The following is an 18,826-nucleotide window of genomic DNA, read 5'->3' as shown; positions in this document are numbered from 1 at the left end:
TGAGGTGGATGGACCTAGAGTCTGTCATACAGAGGGAGGTTAGTCAGAAAAAGAAAAACAAATACTGTATGCTAATGCATATATATGGAATCTAATAAAAATGATACTCATGAACCTAGTGGCAGGGCAGGAATAAAGACGCAGACATAGAGAATGGACCTGAGGACATGGGGGTGGGGGGAAGGGGAAGATGGAGCGAAGTGAGAGGAACGTTGACATATATACACTACAAAATGTAAAATAGATAGCTAGTGGGAAGCAGCAGCATAGCATAGGGAGATCAGCTCCGTGCTTTGTGACGACCTAGAAGTGTGGGATGGGGTGGGGGTAGGGAGGCTCAGGAGGAAAGGGATATGGGGATATATGTATGCACATGGCTGATTTACTTTGTTGTACAACAGAAACTAACACAGCATTGTGAAGCAATTATACTCCAATAAAGATGTATTTTAAAAAACATTTTTTAAAGACCAAAATAAATGGAAATCTGAAGGTTCAATGTCTGGTGAATATGGCGGGTGAATCAGAACTTCCCAGCCAAGCTGTAACTGTTTTTGCCTGGTCATCAAAGAAACATATGGTCCTGTGTTATCCTGATGGAAGATTATGTGTTTTCTATTGCCTAATTCTGGACACTTTTCGTTGAGTGCTGCTTTCAGTTGGTCTAATTGGGAGCAGTACTTGTTGGAATTAATTGTTTGGTTTTCCAGAAGAAGCTCATAATAAAGGACTCCCTTCAAATCCCACCATATACACAACATCAGCTTTGGATGAAGACTGGCCTTTGGTGTGGTTGGTGGTGGTTCATTTCACTTGCCCCATGATCTCTTCCATTCCACATTATTGTACAGTATCCACTTTTCATTGCCCATCACAATCGATTTTAAAAACAGAATGTGTTGGTTATGTTTAAGTAGAGAATTGCATGCGGAAATATGATGAAGAAGGTTTTTTTTGCTTAACTTATGTGGAACCCAAACATCAAAGCGATTAACATAACCAAGCTGGTGCAAATGATTTTCATCACTTGATTTGGATATTTTGAGTATGTCAGCTGTCTCCCACATGGTGTGACATTGATTGTTCTCAATTAATGTCTTGCTTTGATCGCTTTCAACTTCAACTGGTCTACCCAACTGTGGAGCATCATCCAACAAGAAATCTCTAGCACGAAACTTCACAGACCACTTTTGACATGTTGGATCAGTCACAGAACCTTCTCCATACACTGCACAAGTCTTTGTGTTTCAGTTGTGTTTTTACCTTTCTTGAAATAGTAAAGCATAATGTGCTGAAAATGTTGCTTTTTTTCTTCTATCTTCACTATTAAAATGGCTACACAAAAATTCACCAATTTTGATAATTTGTTTTTAAATGCACATTGATATGACAGCTGTCACAACACAATCTAACAAAATTGTTTCGAATGAAGCTAAAGACAACTAATCACTACTAGAGCCATCTTTCGGAAAAAACTGAATGAACCTTTTGCCCAACCCAATATATAAGCCAACAGGATTCCTATATTACAGGAGAAAATATGGGAAAAACTACACTGAAAATAACATTAGCAGTAAATACAGGGATATCTTTGGTATTTTATTGAAGGAAATGAAAGACTTACATAAATGGAGACACATGAATTTTATGGGAAGATCCAAAATTGCAAAAGTGGCCATTCTCTAATATTTGTATTTTATTTTCAATATACTTTATAAATTTAATGCAATCCCAGTTAAAAGTTTCAGTGAAATTTTAAATGAAGAATTTGACAGGCTATCCCTAAAGTTTATAAATGTGTAAGAAAAACGTTAGACTTTTAAAAAAATGTTTATTAAACATTTAAAATGTGTCTTCGCAGATACTAAAATGTATTTTAAAATGGCAAATATTAAGGGTATGGCATTAGCATCAATATCCACAGAAATCAGTGAAACATAATACAGAGTCTAGAAACAAGGCACTTTATATGAGAATCTAATATGTAATACAAGAATCATTTAGAGTGAAGTGTAAAAGGAATGTTTATTCATGATCTTAGCTTCATGATACTGGTTTAGTTTTTTGCATTATCCACTCTGCTGTTCTGTGTCCTTGCACATTAATTTTCATGTCTAATAATTCTACTTCTCAGATTGTTCATTCTTCTTCAAGTTTATTCTTTTTCAATGCAAATGTGTTTGCAAATCTTATTGAAAACATGAATTACAGTATCTTTTAACTAGAGACTATTTACCCTGAGTTCTCAGGTTGCTATCCCTTTTAAAAATTGCTTAAAGTTTTCATTTACTCTGAGACTTCTTGCAGTTTGTATAGCCTAATGGAACACAGGCTGATTTGTCCAGTACAGGTAATTGAGTAAGCTTTTTAAGAGATAATATGGGTCACAGTTGAAATATTTATTTCCAAATAAAAATATGAAAAATTAGTTTTAATATTCCTTTTGCAGCTTAAAGACTCTGTAGTTATTGGGGAATAGAAATGGAACTCTGGGGAAAGAGAAATAGCTAAATATGCAAGAATTTGTTTTTGTTTTTGTTTTTGTTTTAATTCCTGTCAATGAAGACTTCTCTTTCTACTTTACAATCCTGAAGCTAAGGCAGCATCTCTTAGATTAGCTGACTGACAAGAGCTGTCATCTGCCATGTCCCTCAGTTTCATTCAGTGAGCTCTTATTGGTACTTGAAATCTGCAATTAGACAGACCTGCAGGTTCTGGCATCAGGTCTGAGACTGGATAAATACGATTTATTTTCCACAGAACAGGTCCAAAGGCCACTCCAAAGGCCTGTCCAGGGCCTACTATAATCCTGGAAGATGGGAAATAAGAGGGCTTCACAACTCAGGAGAGCTGGCAATTTTAATACTTTCAGGAGGTTTCTTAAAGGTAAAGTAAAATGTTCTGATGCATGAATATAGCTTGGTTTTTCTGCTTAAAGCTTCTGTGTAGAAGGAGAATGTGGCCAAGAGGTCTAGTCACCAAGTTACTTGATCTCTCTGTGCTTCAGATTGTATATATGGTGATCAGAAAAATTTGGAACCAGACAGGGTAATAGTTTCCAAAATTTTTAGAACAATTTCTTGGGTTTGTGCTAAAAAAAATAGAACAGGAACCATGAGACTGGAGTTCTTGTCCCAGTTGAGTAGCTCTGGAATCTTTTATTAATTACTTCATCTTCTTGGCTTATCTGCTTCATTTGTAGAATTACAGGATAAAACCATAAGATGGTTTTATTTATAGTATTTTTGTGTGATTTCTGTTGTATTGATGTTCTGCATCAATTTTTTTTATAATTAGATGAAGTATAATAAATTCTGTTTTTGTAAAGAATGGAAAACTGTTTCCTAATATAAGGACAAGTTAATGCTTAATTAATGATAATTACTAGAGTTAGTGAAACTTTTAAGGCAGTGTGATATAAATAGATGAATAATAGTATTGTGAGTTCTATGCTGATAAACTGGGTTCTGTAGTGTACATAACTAGTCACACCTGAAACCTTAAATGTAAAATAAGTGGGTCCATTATTAACAACTCTTTTTGCTTGCTAATCTTCAAGGAAATAATCTGCGCTTTTCCCCAATTTGATTAGTATAGATTTATTTAGCCCCTTTCCCCAAACACAGCCCTTCAATTTATTGATGATTTTACTTTTAAAATAGTCTAATGATTATAATTATTAATTCTTCATTCTTGATTAATGTGTTTCTCATTCTTTGCTTGGGTTTGTTCTCTCTTTCTACTTTTTGAAGTGAAAATGTTTATTTTCATTTTTTTGTTTAAGAAGAGAATTTTTAAGGAATTAATTTGTCTTACGGTTAAGCTTTTTTTCATAGGTCATTAGTTTTGATTACATAATGTTTTAACTAATATTCATTACTAAATATGTTGTAATTGTGATTTTGATTTATTAACTTCAACTAAAAGTCATTTAGGTGCGTGCTTTTTAAGTCAAACAAACATGCAGGAATAACAAAAATGTTGGACACTTTAGTTACTTGTTCTACATTATCTTTAGCAAATGTAATTTTTTTTGGGGGGGGGAAGTAAAACTAAAATGTAAGTCATTTTTCAAAAAGATTTAAATATTTGCTCTTTTATACATATACTTGTCTGCATATTCACTAGAGCAAACACTAGCACTTTTGATGGTCATTGAGTAGGCTGGTTTTATAGAGACTGTAAATATCAGAGCTGGATATTTACCACTATATCATTAATAACAGCAGAGAAATAATTTTTTGTGTGAAACATGATAGATATGTTTTGATAGATTGTATCATTTTTAGCAAATATTCCTGTTTTCCTTCCCCTCTATGGAAAGAGCAAGTATACCTCATGCCCCATTGTTGTCAGGCTTGGTCTCATGGCTTGCTTTGACTAATGAGATGTAAGAAAATGTCATGTATGAAAACTGTAAGAAAACCATGTCTGAGCAGAAGTATTATATGTGCTTCAATGGTTGTGTTCCTCTTCCATGAGAACAGCATGTCCCAGGTGCGCCTTCTGTCTAGGACCCAGATTGACAGACATGTGGAGCAGAATTGAACTTGATCCACAGTCGAGCAGAGCCAGCATAGCCACATAGACCTGTGTGCAATAAACAAGTGTTTGTCTTTGAAAGCCAATCAGATTGTGGATTACTGTAAAACATCATCACATCAAACCTGACTGAATTAAACCATCCATCTAGTTTAAAGAAAATCAGGATTTTATGGGAAAGAACTAATAACTCAGTCACTGGTGGTATTCTTGCATTTTAATAAGTTTCATATCATATTTTAAAAGAGCAAGTTTTTTCTATTTTATATGTAAATCACACTTCTCGTAGTATTGATTTCACCATCCATTATTTATTTGGCCTATTGCTCTAGAGTCATCATAATATCTGCTTCTCAGGCTTCTGCAGATTTTCGACCGTGTGAAATTTGCATGTGGTATGTCTGTGGTTCTTTTCTAAATGATTTTTCAGCTCCATTTGAAAAAATGTTTTACTGTCTATGAGCTCTTTTTCCTTTTTGCCTTATTGTTCTTAATATGAATTTATGGTGAAAACTTGGTGAATATTACCTAAATGGGGTATATAAATGGCAGACTTAGAGTTTAATTTGACTGTTACCTATTGCATGGAAATCATTCATTCACTCCTGCATGCATTCAGGGTCTGCTGTGTGGCAGGTACTGTTGGAGATGCTGGTAGTACTAAGAAGGATAAGGTATCTTCTGTGCACTTGAGACCTTGCAATCTACTGGAGGTCAGAGACAAACACAAGTATTTGCAGGAGGAGTGTGATGGCACCACATAGGAGATGGTAGGTAGGAAGATCTACCTCAGTATAATTGTAGTGGGGAATGGAGGGTGTGCAGGAGTGAAGGAGTGAGTGGAGGACTTTGAGAAGGAGAAAAGCATCATCAGATTTTTGCTTAAGTTTTCATTTTACTGAAGTATAATTCACATAAAATTATGTAAGTTTAAGGTATATAACATATTGATTGGATACATTTATATTGCAATATTACTGTCATTGATAGCTAATACCTCTATCATGATACACAATTAACATTTCTTCTAGTGATGGGTACAGTTAAGATAGTTGATTAGCAAGTTTAATGTAATACAGTTTTGTTTATAATCACTGTTAGATCTAGATCTCCATAACTTAATTATTTATCCTCTAGTTGCAAATATATATTCTTAAACAATATCTCTTTCATTTCCCTACCTCCTAGCCTTTGGTAACCACCATTCCTTTCTGTTTTTTCAAGTTCATTTTATTTTGGATTCCACTATAAGAGATATCATCCAATATTTGTCTTTCGTTGTCCGATCCATCTCACTTGGCATAATGACCTCAAGGTCCATCCATGTTGGAAACAAATGGCAGCATTTCCTTTTTTCTCATGACTGAATAGCTTTTCATTGTGTGTGTGTGTGTATGCGCCACATTTTCTTTATCCATTTATCCATAGATGACTCTTAACATTGTTTTCATGTATTGGCTATTGTAAATAATGCTGCAATGAACATGGGGGTGCAGGTGATTTCATTTCTTTGAAGGAACTACCCAAGGCAAAAAAGGGGTTCCCTTTTCTCCAGATCCTTGTCCAACACTTATCTTTTTTATGATAGCACCTCACATCTGTTATTACAACTATGTCATTTTAGTTTTGATTTGCATTTGCCTTATGATTAGTGATGTTGAGCCCCTTTTCATGTAACTGTTGGTCATTTTGTTGTCTTCTTTGGAAAAAAATGTCTCTACAGGTCCTCTGCCCATTTTTTAATCAGATTTTTAGAAAGTGAGTTGGACATTAACCCCCATCCAACACATGGTTTGCAAATATTTTCTACCATTCTGTAGTTGCCTTTTCATTTTGTTGTTTTGTTAGCACTGCAGAAGCTTTGGAGTTTGATCTAGTTCCACTTACTTTTTAAAAATTTTGTTGTTTGTGCTTTGGGTGTCATATGCAGAATATCATTAAGACCAATGTCATGAAGCTGTTTTCTTCTAAGAGTTTTGCAGTTTCAGGTCTTATGCTTAAATCTTTAATCTATTTCGAGGCAATTTTTGTGAGTGGTGTAAGGGTAGGGGTCCAGTTTTCTTTTTCTCCATGTGGTATCGTTTTCCCAACACCATTTATTGAAGAGACTGTCCTTTACTCATTATATATTGTTGGTTCCTTTGTCATAGAGTAATTGACCATCTGTGTTGGTTTATTTCTGGGCTCTCTACTTCGTTTCATTGATCTCTGTGTCTGTTTTCATGTCAATACCATACGGTTTTGATTACAGTAGATTTGTAATATAGTTTGAAAATGGAGTGTGATGCCTCCAGCTTTGGTCTTTTGTCTCAAGATTACTTTGGCTATTCAAGGTCTTTTGTGGTTCCATAGAAGTCTGAGGATTGTTTTTTCTATTTCTGTGAAAAATGCCATTGGATTTTGATAGAGATTGTGTTGAATCTATAATTGGCTTTGGGCAGTTAATTTTAACAATATTAACTCTTCCAATTCATGAATGTGGCATGTCTTTCCATTATATTGTGTCATCTTTGATTTCTTCAGTCAAAGTCTTGTAGCTTTCATCGTACAGGTCTTTCACTTCCTTGGTTTAATTTATTACTAGGTATTTTATTGTTTTTGAAGCTACTGTGAATGCGATAGTGTTTTTTTTTTCAGATGTTTCATTTTTAGTGTAATAGAAATGCAACTGATTTCTGTGTACTGATTTTATGTCCTGCAATGTTGAGTCTTTGGGATTTTCAGTATATAAGATCATATCATCTGACAATAGTGATTTCCTTTACTATTTGGATGCCTTTTATTTCTTTGGCCTGATTGCTCTAGATAGGATTCTTAAGTACTAGGTTGAATAAGAGTAGTAAAAGTGAGCACCTTGTTCCTGATCTTAGAGGAAATGCTTTCACTTTTTCTTCACTGAGTACAATATTAGCTGTGGGTTTAGTGTATGTTGCTTTCAGTATAATTAGGTGTGTTTCTTCTATACACAATCTGTTGAGTTTTTATCAAGAAAGAATGCTGTGTTTGGTCAGACGCTGTTTCTGCATTTATTGAGATGATCATATGATTTTAATCTTTCATTCTGTTAATGTGCTGTATCATTTATTGATTTGCATATGTTGAACCATCCTTGAATCCCAGTAATAAATCCAACTTGGTCATGGTACATAATCCTTTTAATGAATTCTTGAATTTGCTAGTATTTTGTTGAGAATTTTTGCATCTATAATTTATAGGGATATTGGTCTATAGTTTTCAATTCTTGTAGGGTCCTTTTCTGGCTTTGGTATCAGGGTAATACTGGCATATAGAATGAGTTCAGAAGTATTCCCTCCTCTCCAGTTTTTTAGAAAAGTGAAAAAGATCAGCATTAATTCTTCTTGAAATATTTGGTAGAATTCACCAGTGAAGCCATCTGGTCTTGGGGTTTTCAGGTTTGGGATGCTTTTGATTACTGATTCAATCTTCTTAAATGTTATTGGTCTGTTTATACTTTCCATTTCCTGGTTCAGTCTTGGATGGTTAAATGATTCTAGGAAAATATCCGTTTGTTCTAGGTATCTAATTTTTTGGCTTATAATTGTTCATAGTAGTCTCATCATCACATATATTTCTGTAGTGTCAGTTGCAATTTCTTCTCTTTCATTTCTGACTTTATTTCAGTCTTCTCTTTTGTTTTCATAGTTATGCTTGAGGCTTTTCCTTTTTTTTTTTTTTTTCTGAAAAACCACTTTTTCTGGTCTCTTTCATTTATTTCTGCTAGGATCTTTATTATTCCCTTCCTTCTGCTAACTTTGGGCCTAGTTTGCTACTTTGCTAGCTCCTGGAGGTGCAAAGTTAGGTTATTTGTGATCTTTTTCATTTCTTAATTATATGCATTTTTCACTCTCAGAACTGCTTTTGCAACACCATAGGATTGTGTGTTATGTTTCCATTTTCATTTGAGATATTCTTTAACTTTTTTAGTTTAAAAATTAAAGTATAATTGACATGTTACATTAGTTTCAGGTGTACAAGGTAAAGATACGACATTTAAGTATACTGTGAAATGATTAACCACAATGAGTCTAGTTCACATCCATCACCATATATGGCTCCAAAATTTTTTTCTTGTGATGAGAACTTTTAAGATCTACTCGCTCAAGGACTTTCAAATATGCAATACAGTATTATGAATTATAGCCATTATTCAGTACATTACAGCCCCATGCTATACTTATCTTTTAACTGGAAATTTGTATGTATTGCCCACATTCCACCTCCATGCTCTGGCAACCACCAATCTGTTCTCTGTATCTATGAGCTTGGTTTTTTTGTTGTTTTGTCTTTTCCACATATAACTGAGATTGTATGGTATTTGTATTTCTCTGTCTGACTTACTTCAGTTAGCATAATGCCCTCAAGGTTAATTCATGTTGTTGCAAACGGCAAGATTTCATTCATTTTTATGGTGGGATATGTTTTATATACATACACATCTTTTTAATCCATTCATACATTGATGGACATTGGGTTGTTTCCTTTCTTATCTTGGCTATGTAAATAATGCTGCAGTGACCATGAGGGTGCATGTATCTTTTCGATGTAGTGTTTTTGTCTTCCTCAAAAAATATCCAGTAATGGAATTGCCTGACCATATGATAGTTCGATTTTTAACTTAAGTAACTCCCTACTGTTTTCCATAGTAGCTGTACCCATTTACATTCCCAAAAATAGTGCACAAGGGTTTCCTTTTCTCTACATGCATGCCAACACTTTTTCTTTTTGATAATAGTCATTCTGAGATGCATGCAGTGGTATCTGATATGCATGCAGTGGTATCTTATCGTGGTTTTAGTTTGCATTTCCCTGACGAGTAGTGATTTTGAGTGTCTTTTTGTGTGTTTGTTGGCCCTCTGTATGTCTTCTTTGGAAAAATATCCTTTCAGAACCTTTGCCCATTTTTTAATAGGTTTTTTTTGGTTTGTTTTTGCTACTGAGTTGGAGGACCTTATATATTTTGGATAATAACCCCTTATCAGATACATTATATGCAAATATTTTCTTCCATTGCCTATTTGTTGATATTTTGTTGATAGTTTTCTTTGCCGTACAGAAACTTTTTAGTTTGATGTAGTCCCACTTTATTTTTGCTTTTGTTTCCTTTGCTTTTGGTGTCAATCCAAAAAGTCATGTCCAAGACGAATATGAGGGAGCTTACCTCTCATGTTTTCTTGAGTTTTACAGTTTCAGGTCTTACGCTCAAGTCTTTAAACTACTTTGAGGTTGATTTTTGTTTATGGTTTAAGATAGGGGTCCAGTTTCATTATTTTGCATGTGGCTATCCTCTGGTGACTTTTTTTTTTTTTTTTTTTGCGTTACGCGGGCCTCTCACCACTGTGGCCTCTCCCGCTGCGGAGCACAGGTTCCGGACGCACAGACTCAGCGGCCACGGCTCACGGGCCCAGCCGCTCCGCGGCATGTGGGATCCTCCCGGACCGGGGCACGAACCCGTGTCCCCTGCATCAGCTTGCTTTTGTTGCCTTTGGTTTTGGTGTCAAATCCAAAAAATTGCAGCCAAGACCTATGTCAATGAGCTTACTGCCTATATTTTCTTCTAGTTTTATGGTTTCCAGTCTTACAGTCACGTTAATCCACTTTATTTTTTCTATATGATGTAAGGTAGTGATCCAGTTTTCCTAATACCATTTATTGAAGAGGCTGTCCTTTACCCATTGTATATTTTGGCTCCTTTATCATAGATTACTTGACTATATATGTGTGGGTTCTTATATTTAATTTTGACATTTTAAATATAATATGTCTAGGTGTGGTTCTCTTTGGGTTCATTTTATTTGGAACTCTCTGGGCTTCCTTGATCTGGATGTATTTTCTTCCTCAGGTTGGGGAATTTTTCAGTCAGTACTTCTCCCAATAAGTTTACTGCCCCTTTCTCTCTCTCTGCTCCTTATAGGACAACATCTAGCAAACTAACTTTCACACAAGTGTCCCAAAAGTCCCTTAATTTAATCTTCACTGTTTTTCATTCTTTTTGCTGCTTGGATTAGGTGAGTGCCTCATGCCCTGTCTTCAAGTTCAGTGATCCTTTCTTCTGCTTCTTCCAATCTCATGTTGAACCTCTCTAGTGTATTTTTCAGCTCTGTGACCTCTTTGTTACATTTTCTCTTTGTTGACGTTTTCACTGTGTTCAACCATTCTCTCCTTGAATTTGGTTAGCATTTTTATTACTTACTTATCTCTGTTTCTTTAAGGGTTTTTCCCCCTGAGGTTTTATCTTGTTCTTTCATTTGGAACATATTCCTCTATTTCTTCATTTTGCTTGACTCTGTGTTGGTTTCTATGCATTTGATGATACATTCACCTCTCTCTGTCTTAAAGCATTGGCCTTGCATATGAGATGAACTTTATCATTCAGCCCTTCCCTAGCTCTTGGTTGTCTCAAACCTTTGTAGTTGTCTAAGCAGCCTATTTTATTTTTAATAGCTTCTAGTAGTTTTATGTTTAATAGCTTCTAGTGGTTGAAGATGTGCTGAGACCAGTCACTGTCCTTAAAGAGAGGATTTCAGGTAGTACCTAGATTCAGGCTGATTAGAATTTAGACCCTCAGACAGCAGATTTTATTTAACAAGTGCAAATATATTCAGTCCTGTAGGACCACAGTGTAAGCCCAGCTGGCCACCAGAGCCAGGTGATCTGGGGGTGTTTGCTGGGTGGCAGTCATAAAAATTGGGGCTCCAGTTAAGTGTCTGTTCTTTTCTGGGAGATACCAGTGAGCTATAGCAAGGTAGAGGGAGAGCAAAAAGATGGCATACTCTGACCTCCATACCCTGAGCACCTCTGTAGACTCTGGAACTCTGCCAAACCTGAAGCTCCCCCTGACCACCAGAGCCAAGTGATATAGAGGCATCCCCTGGCAAGCTGCAAAAATCAGGGCACCAGCCAAGGATATAAGAATATAACTCCTTTTCTGAAGATAACAGTGACCTGGAGCAAGGCAGAGAGAGAGTGCAAAGATTGTGCCCACTGTCTCCATTCCCTGAGAGTACCTCTATAGGCTCCTATAAGTGTGCAAAATCAGAAGCCTGCCCCACAGGCCAAAGCTGCTATAGAAGGAAATAGGCCTGTTTCTCAGTAAGACTGTGGGTATGTTTCAGTTGGATATCTGTGCAATGCCGTAAGAGTGGTACTCTACCAAAAACTGTCTGTTGTTACAGTCCCATGGGACCCAGGACACAAGCTCCCCTGGCCTCCAGGTCCAGGTGATCAAGAGGTGTCCCTTTGTGGCAGCTGCAAAATCTAGGTCACCAAACATGTAGAAGCTCCCCTCTGGGAAATACTGGTGCTCTGGAGCATGACAGAGGGAGAGCTCAACAGTGACACCCACTACATGGAGTGGGGCAGATGGGGAGTACAGGGACAGCAGCTGCTGAAAGAAGAAAAAGATAAAAAGGAAAAGAAAGTTAAAAAAATGGCACCTGCTGGCTTTAGCAAGCAGATGGTGAACAGGAACATAGAACCCTCCAGCCTCTTTCCCCATAGAATATCCCAGCAGACCCTTGCCTCTCAGACCAATGATTTTAAAACTAGCAAATGAGTTTCTTTTACGTAAAATTTGGGTGCTTTTTGAAGGGCTGCTTCTGCACTGGTCCCTGGGATGGATGAGTCTGCATGCAAGCTCTTTAAGAGCTACATCCCTTTGGCTATTCAAAGCCAGATATTTGGGGGACTCATCTTTCAGAGGCTGGTCTTAGAAACTGGTATGCCAGATGTGGGATACAAACTATTTGTTCTTCAGGGAGAAGCTCTGGGTTTTGAGTTCTCTCCTGATTGTATGTCACTGCTGGGATGGGGTTTATGGTGAGATCGTATCTCAGCCTTTCCTACCTGCTTTGATGTGGTTTCCCTCTCGTTTGCCAGATGTGATGGGGTCACTCCACCTGGTTCTTTTTGGAGGAGATTGTTCCATATTTAGCTGTAGATTTGGTGTGTCCATGGGAGGAGGTAAGTTCAGGATCTTCCTACATCACCCTCATCACCAGAACCATTTATTTTTCCTACTAGAACAGAGATATATTTATGTCAATAAAATGATAAAGTAAAACTACAAAGAAACAAAAATATTTGACAATTGCTGAGACACAATTTTGTAAAGAAAGTTAACAGTAATCATCTTTTTTTTTTTTTTTTTTTTTTTGTGGTTTGCGGGCCTTCCTCTGCTGTGGCCTCTCCCGTTGCAGAGCACAGGCTCCGGACGCACAGGCCCAGCGGCCATGGCTCACGGGCCCAGCCGCTCCGCGGCACGTGGGATCCTCCCAGACCGGGGCGCGAACCCGGTTCCCCTGCATCGGCAGGCAGACGCGCAACCACTGCGCCACCAGGGAAGCCCGGCAGTAATCATCTTAAGTACAGTGAATTATAAAGATCTGTTGATATGGAGGAAAATAACCAGAAGAAACACAAAAATAATTGTCACAGCACATGGAAACATTTCCATAAAAAGTTAGCTTCTACTTGGTCATTTAATTTTTCAGCCCTGTTTAAATTTACATTCTGAAATTTATGTTCCACTGCAGTTTCTACCTGCATGTAATCTTTTCCACCACTTCACTTTGAGTCTGTGTGCATCCTTAAAGCTTAATGGGATCTCTTAAGAACACCATACAGTTTGGTCTTGTTTCTTTATCCATCCAGTCACTATGTGTCTTTTCATTGGTAAATTCAATCCATTTACATTCAGAGCAATTATTAATATGTAATCTTTTCAACTGCAGTCTGGTTTTGTATTTCCGTAATTTCTTTTTCTCTCTTTCTGCCTACATTTGTAAATTGGTTACTTTTCATGGTGGTATGCTCTTTTTCCCCCTCTTTTGTGTGTCTGCTCTAGATTTGTGCTTTGTGGTTATCAAGGGGGGGTTCCATAAAACATCTCTTAGATAAAACAGTCCATTTTAGGTTTATAGAAACTTATCTTTAACCCCCTCACATATCCATTATTTTGCTCCTCCCTTTTGCATATTGATGCCACAGTTTACCTCTGTTTTATTGTATATTTATTAACTTATAGTAAGTATAGTTATTTTCCCTACTTTCATTTAACCTTTGTACTATAGTTGAGTAGTTAACACACCATCCTCCTACAGAATTATAGTTTTCTAAGTCTGGCTGTATATTTCTCATCTTTACCAGAGTATTTTGTAATTTTGTATGTTTTCATTTCAGCTTGAAGAACTCTTTTCAGCATTTCTTGCAAGGCAGATCTAATAGTGGTGAACTCCCTCAGATTTTGTTTGTCTGGGAGAGGCTTTACTTCTTCATATCTAAAGATAACTTTGCTAGATAAAGTAGTCTTGGCTGGCCATTTTTATCTTTCAACTCTTCAAGTATGTCATTCTACTGTCCTCTGGCCTATTGAATTTCTACAGAGAAATCTGCTGATAGCCTATTGGCAGTCCTTTGTAAGTTTTCTTCTTTTTCCTTGCCTGCCTTTAATGTCTTAGAGAATGTCTTTTTGCATTGAGATACTAGGATGATCTACTAGCTTTGTGGACTTGTATGTCCAAGTCTTTCCTCAGATTTTGGAAGTTCTCAGCTATTATTCTTTAAGTTAACTTCCTGCCCCTGCCTTCTCTGTCTGGAATTCCGATTATCCTGACATTTGTCAGGATATATGGATTTCCATAGATCATGTAGGCTTTCTTTGCTGTTTTTCTACGTCCCCTCTTCTCTTTTGTGTTATTTCAAAATTTCTATCCTCCAAGTCAGTTTTTCTATCTTCATATGCTCTGCCTTGCTACATATTCTCTGCATTGCATGCTGTCCAGCTCCAGAATTTTTGTTTGGTTCTTTTTTAAAATTTCTTTCTCTTTAATAAAGGGTCATTTTGTTCACATATTTTATTCCTGATTTTATTGAATTGTCTTTCTGAGTTTTCTTGTAATCTCTTTATATCATCTATTTTCAACTCTTTGTCAGATAGGTTGCAATATTCTGTGCCTTTGAGTTTGATTGATTGCTAGAAATAGATAATTTTTATGTGATGCCATGTTTCCTTGCTGTTTCATAATCCCTTTAGATTTGCATTGTTGTTTTTGCATGTGAAGTAGTAGATACCCTCTTAACTCTTTTCTTGTTGCCTTCAGCAGATGGTATGTTATATTCTGTAGGGTTGATATTATCCGAGTTTTTACTGTTTTTGTGAATTTATACCTGCTCCAGTCTTCTTGTTCCCTCTTTTGGGTGAGTTTTTAAACATTTATGCTCTCTCTGTTTCTTTCAGTTCACCAGGCTGGCTATTGGAAACCTCTCTTGTTTTCCAAAAGGTTGCTATAGCTCAAGTTCATGGTTTCTGAGCATGCTCTCAGTCTACTGGAGCTTTCTCTTGCAGTGGCACTTGGGAGCCCACACAAGGAGCAAACATAGAGTGGGGGGGGAGTGTGGGTTTAGCACTGGGTACATTGGAGGCACCTGCAGATCCAGTAGGGTGATCCCAGTGGCTCCTAGGTGGACTTCTGCTAAGAACAATCCCTTTCCCACCAATTGAAGTTCTAATTTGCATCTTTCCTAATATCCTCCCTACCCTTGGTTATAAAGCTCCCATCTTAGTACCCCAGTTGCTGGTGGAGAAATGATTTTTCCAGCCACTTCCAGTCTAGCTGGGATAGCTGGGCGCTCACTCACTGCTTTCAGTGTTTCTTTGGGCAGAGTCATGGTGCCAGGAAAGCTTCTCTACTGCCTTCTGTTGCAATCAAACTAGCTTTTTTGTTTTGTCTCCAGTTATGTGCTGGAGTCTCCCGTTGGGAGGACTAGACTTCTGCAGGTTCTCTGTCTTGTATGTGAGTGCCTGCCTGGGTCTTTACTGACACAGTTTTTGCCTGGCAAGAACAAAAGGGGTCTACGCAGTTTGGCTGGCTTCTCTGGTTCCCCAGCTTGAACAGACGTTTGTCTCTTACCATCTTTGTGGTGAGTGAGACAACTCCTATGTTCCTTGGAATAAGACACTAGGTCCCAGAACACCACAAAGGCACTTTTGCTCATGTATGAATGTCCAACTTGTTGATTTAAAAAGGAATAAATAGTAGGAACATTTTATGTCATCATGTTGCTAATATCACTCTCCAGGATCATCAGATTTTCACTTTAGAAAGTTCACTTTGGGTGCATGGTCAAAATTAGAAGCATGAAATGAGGGAACATATATAGGACTCTTCCGCATCTAGAGATAATACAAACATTTGATTTTGTATATAGCATTCTATCATTTTTAAAGTCATTGTAGTATTGGTCTAATAGATTTTTCCAAATGGAACAGTGGAATGGTGATACATCACATTATTTATTCACTAAGCCTACAAGGTAATATTATTGCAATTAATATTTTCCCTCATATTTCTAACTTATTAAGTTTGTATAAAATAATGGCTTTTTGAATTACTATAAATGTATTGATATGCACTTTACAAAAAAGAAGGAAGCCATGTAGAGTTTGCAACTTTAAAAGCAAATTCATTATAATATAGGATATTTGCTTAAATTTGGTGTCCTTTATATAGAAAATGGAAACTTACTTAGGAAATGTTACAGCTAAAGGGAGATTACCCAAGGTTACATTATATATGAGTATGAAAATACCTATACCCTGCCACTTTTCTTTCAATTGAAGTTAAAAAGCACATACATACCAGAGCTACTGCAAAATCTAACTGCCCTAGCCATACTTACAATATACTGCACAAACAAAATTAACCTTACTTTGTTACTCATAAAAACTTTCTTTGTATAATATTGCTGAAATCTTATTTTATTAAAAGTAGAGAATTATACTTTCACTAAATGCTGTCTGACTTTATAATTATGTGAAAACTAGTAGCACTGATGAATGTGAAATATATTTCACTTTAATTAGGTGGTTGAAAACAAAGGCATTTTATATTGCAGTAGCATAGAAGTCTCTAATTCCATACATGCTTCATAGAAACCGAACTCTTATTGACTATTTTAGTTTATTATATTGCCGTAAAGTATTTTAATGGTTAATGGTAAGTCAGTAAAATTAGTAATAAAAGTGAAAATTCTCATAGTTGTTTTGGCAGATCTTAAGTAGACAGTACACATGATATTTCCCTTAATCTACTCCACTAGTTATAAATGACATACAAAATGCTTTTGGTAGCCATAATTAGTTTTTCTTGATTTATATATAACTAACACTTTTTGGTTACTGCTTTCTGCTATCATGGTAGAAATATACAAACCACATCAATAACAAGCATTCTGAAAATTATTGTCCATTATAGTTTTTGATTTTTTAAAGTAATTTTGTTATAAATTATTTGAATAGGTACATATTAAATGTAGATTATTTTGTAAAATGCTATTTTAATGGTGTAGGAGAATCTGTCATTTTTGCACAGCAAAGGAAACCATAAACAAAACGAAAAGACAGGACTTCCCTGGTGGTACAGTTGTTAGGAATCCACCTGCCAATGCAGGGGACACAGGTTCAAACCCTGGTCCAGGAAGATCCCACATGATGCGGAGCAACTAAGCCTGTGCACCACAACTACTGAGCCTGTGTTCTAGAGCCTGCAGGCCACAACTATTGAAGCCCGTGCTCCACAACGAGAAGCCACCACAATGAGAATCCCGCACACCACAATGAAGAGTAGCCCCTGCTTGCCACAACTAGAGAAAGCCTGCACACAGCAACAAAGACCCAATGCAGCCATAAATAAATAAATTTATTTTAAAAATAAAGACAACCTAAAGAATGGGAGAACATATTTGCAAACAATGCAACCAACAAGTGCTTAATTTCCAAAATACACAGCTCATACAACTCAACAACAAAAAAACCCAATCCAAAAATGGGCAGAAGACCTAAATAGATATTTCTCCAAAGAAGAAATACAGATGGCTAGTAGGCACATGAAAAGATGCTCAGCATCGCTAATTATTAGAGAAATGCAAATCAAAACTACAATATGGTACCACTTCACACTGTCAGAATGGCCATCATTTTAAAAATCTACAAATAACAAATGCTGGAGAGGGTGTGGAGAAAATGGAACCCTCCTACACTGTTGGTGGGAATGTAAGTTGGTGCAGCCACTGTTGAAAACACTATGGAGGTTCCTCAGAAAACTAAAAATAGAATTACCATATGATCCAGCATTCCCATTCCTGGGCATATATCCAGACAAAACTATAATTCAAAAAGATACATGCACCCCAATGTTCATAGCAGCACTATTCACAATAGTCAAGACATGGAAGCAACCTAAATGTCTATCAACAGACGAATGGATAAAGATGTGATACATATATACAATGGAATACTACTCAGCCATTAAAAAAAGAATGAAATAATGCCAGTTGCAGCAACATGGATGCAACTAGAGATTATACCAAATGAAGTAAGAGAAAGACAAATATCATATGATATCACTTACATGTGGAATCTAAAATACAACACAAATGAACCTATCTGAAACAGAATCACGGACACAGAGTACAGACTGGTAGTTGCCAGGGGAGGGGGTTGGTAGATGTAAGCTTTTATATACAGAATGGATAAACAACAAAGTATTACTGTATAGCACAGGAAACTATATTCAATACCCTATGATAAACCATAATGGAAAAGAATATGAATATAAAAAAAGAATGTGTATGTATGTATAACTGAATCACTTCACTGTACAGCAGTAATTAACACAACATTGTAAATTAACTATACTTTAATAAAAAGCATTCATCTTTAAGTTTATTAAGTCAGTTTATTAAAAATATGGGATATGATTTCCTTTTTATTTTTATATAAATTTTTTCTCTAATCAATATTTTTTGTTTTAGGTCACTTTTCACATTGAACCATATAAGAATCGAGATGATAAAAACATGTACCAAAATGTCAGATACATTATAGACAAGTGAGTTTCTTCTGTCCTATAATTACTGTTATATGATCCAATGATAATTACTGTTTAAGTATTATATTTGAGAGATTTGAATGACTTACAGTATGACATATTAAAATTAGTTTAAACTAATTTTGTAATGAATACTGCAATCATTTTAAAGAACATTTCTGAATTTCCTTATAATTCACTTTCTGTATGAATAGTTACAGGTTCCTGTTTTTACTGTTTTAAGTGTATATTAGACTATGATTTCTGTCATCTGACATTTAAATTGGTATTCTGCAAATCTTATGAATGTAGAGTTGTCTTTTTAAAAGAAAGTTTAGAGTATGAAATGTGAATTGCTTTTGCAATTTTGAATTGCTATTAGATATGGTAGATCCACA

General features: G+C 36.1%; 1 protein-coding gene across 1 annotated transcript in view; it reads left to right on the top strand.

The window, feature by feature from the left end:
- The window catches only part of MANEA (mannosidase endo-alpha), an 85,431-nt gene that overhangs the window by 62,435 nt on the left and 4,170 nt on the right, over positions 1–18,826 (top strand). The window contains exon 4 of the mRNA XM_007115363.3: positions 18,373–18,449. Within this exon, the coding sequence (XP_007115425.1) occupies positions 18,373–18,449 (77 nt within the window). The remainder of the gene's footprint in view (positions 1–18,372; positions 18,450–18,826) is intronic.

This window comes from Physeter macrocephalus, chromosome 10 (assembly GCF_002837175.3).
Source record: "Physeter macrocephalus isolate SW-GA chromosome 10, ASM283717v5, whole genome shotgun sequence".
Classification (NCBI taxonomy): Eukaryota; Metazoa; Chordata; class Mammalia; order Artiodactyla; family Physeteridae; genus Physeter; species Physeter macrocephalus.
The sequence above is the reverse complement of the archived record's forward strand: the minus strand, read 5'-3'. Positions and strand labels throughout refer to the sequence as shown.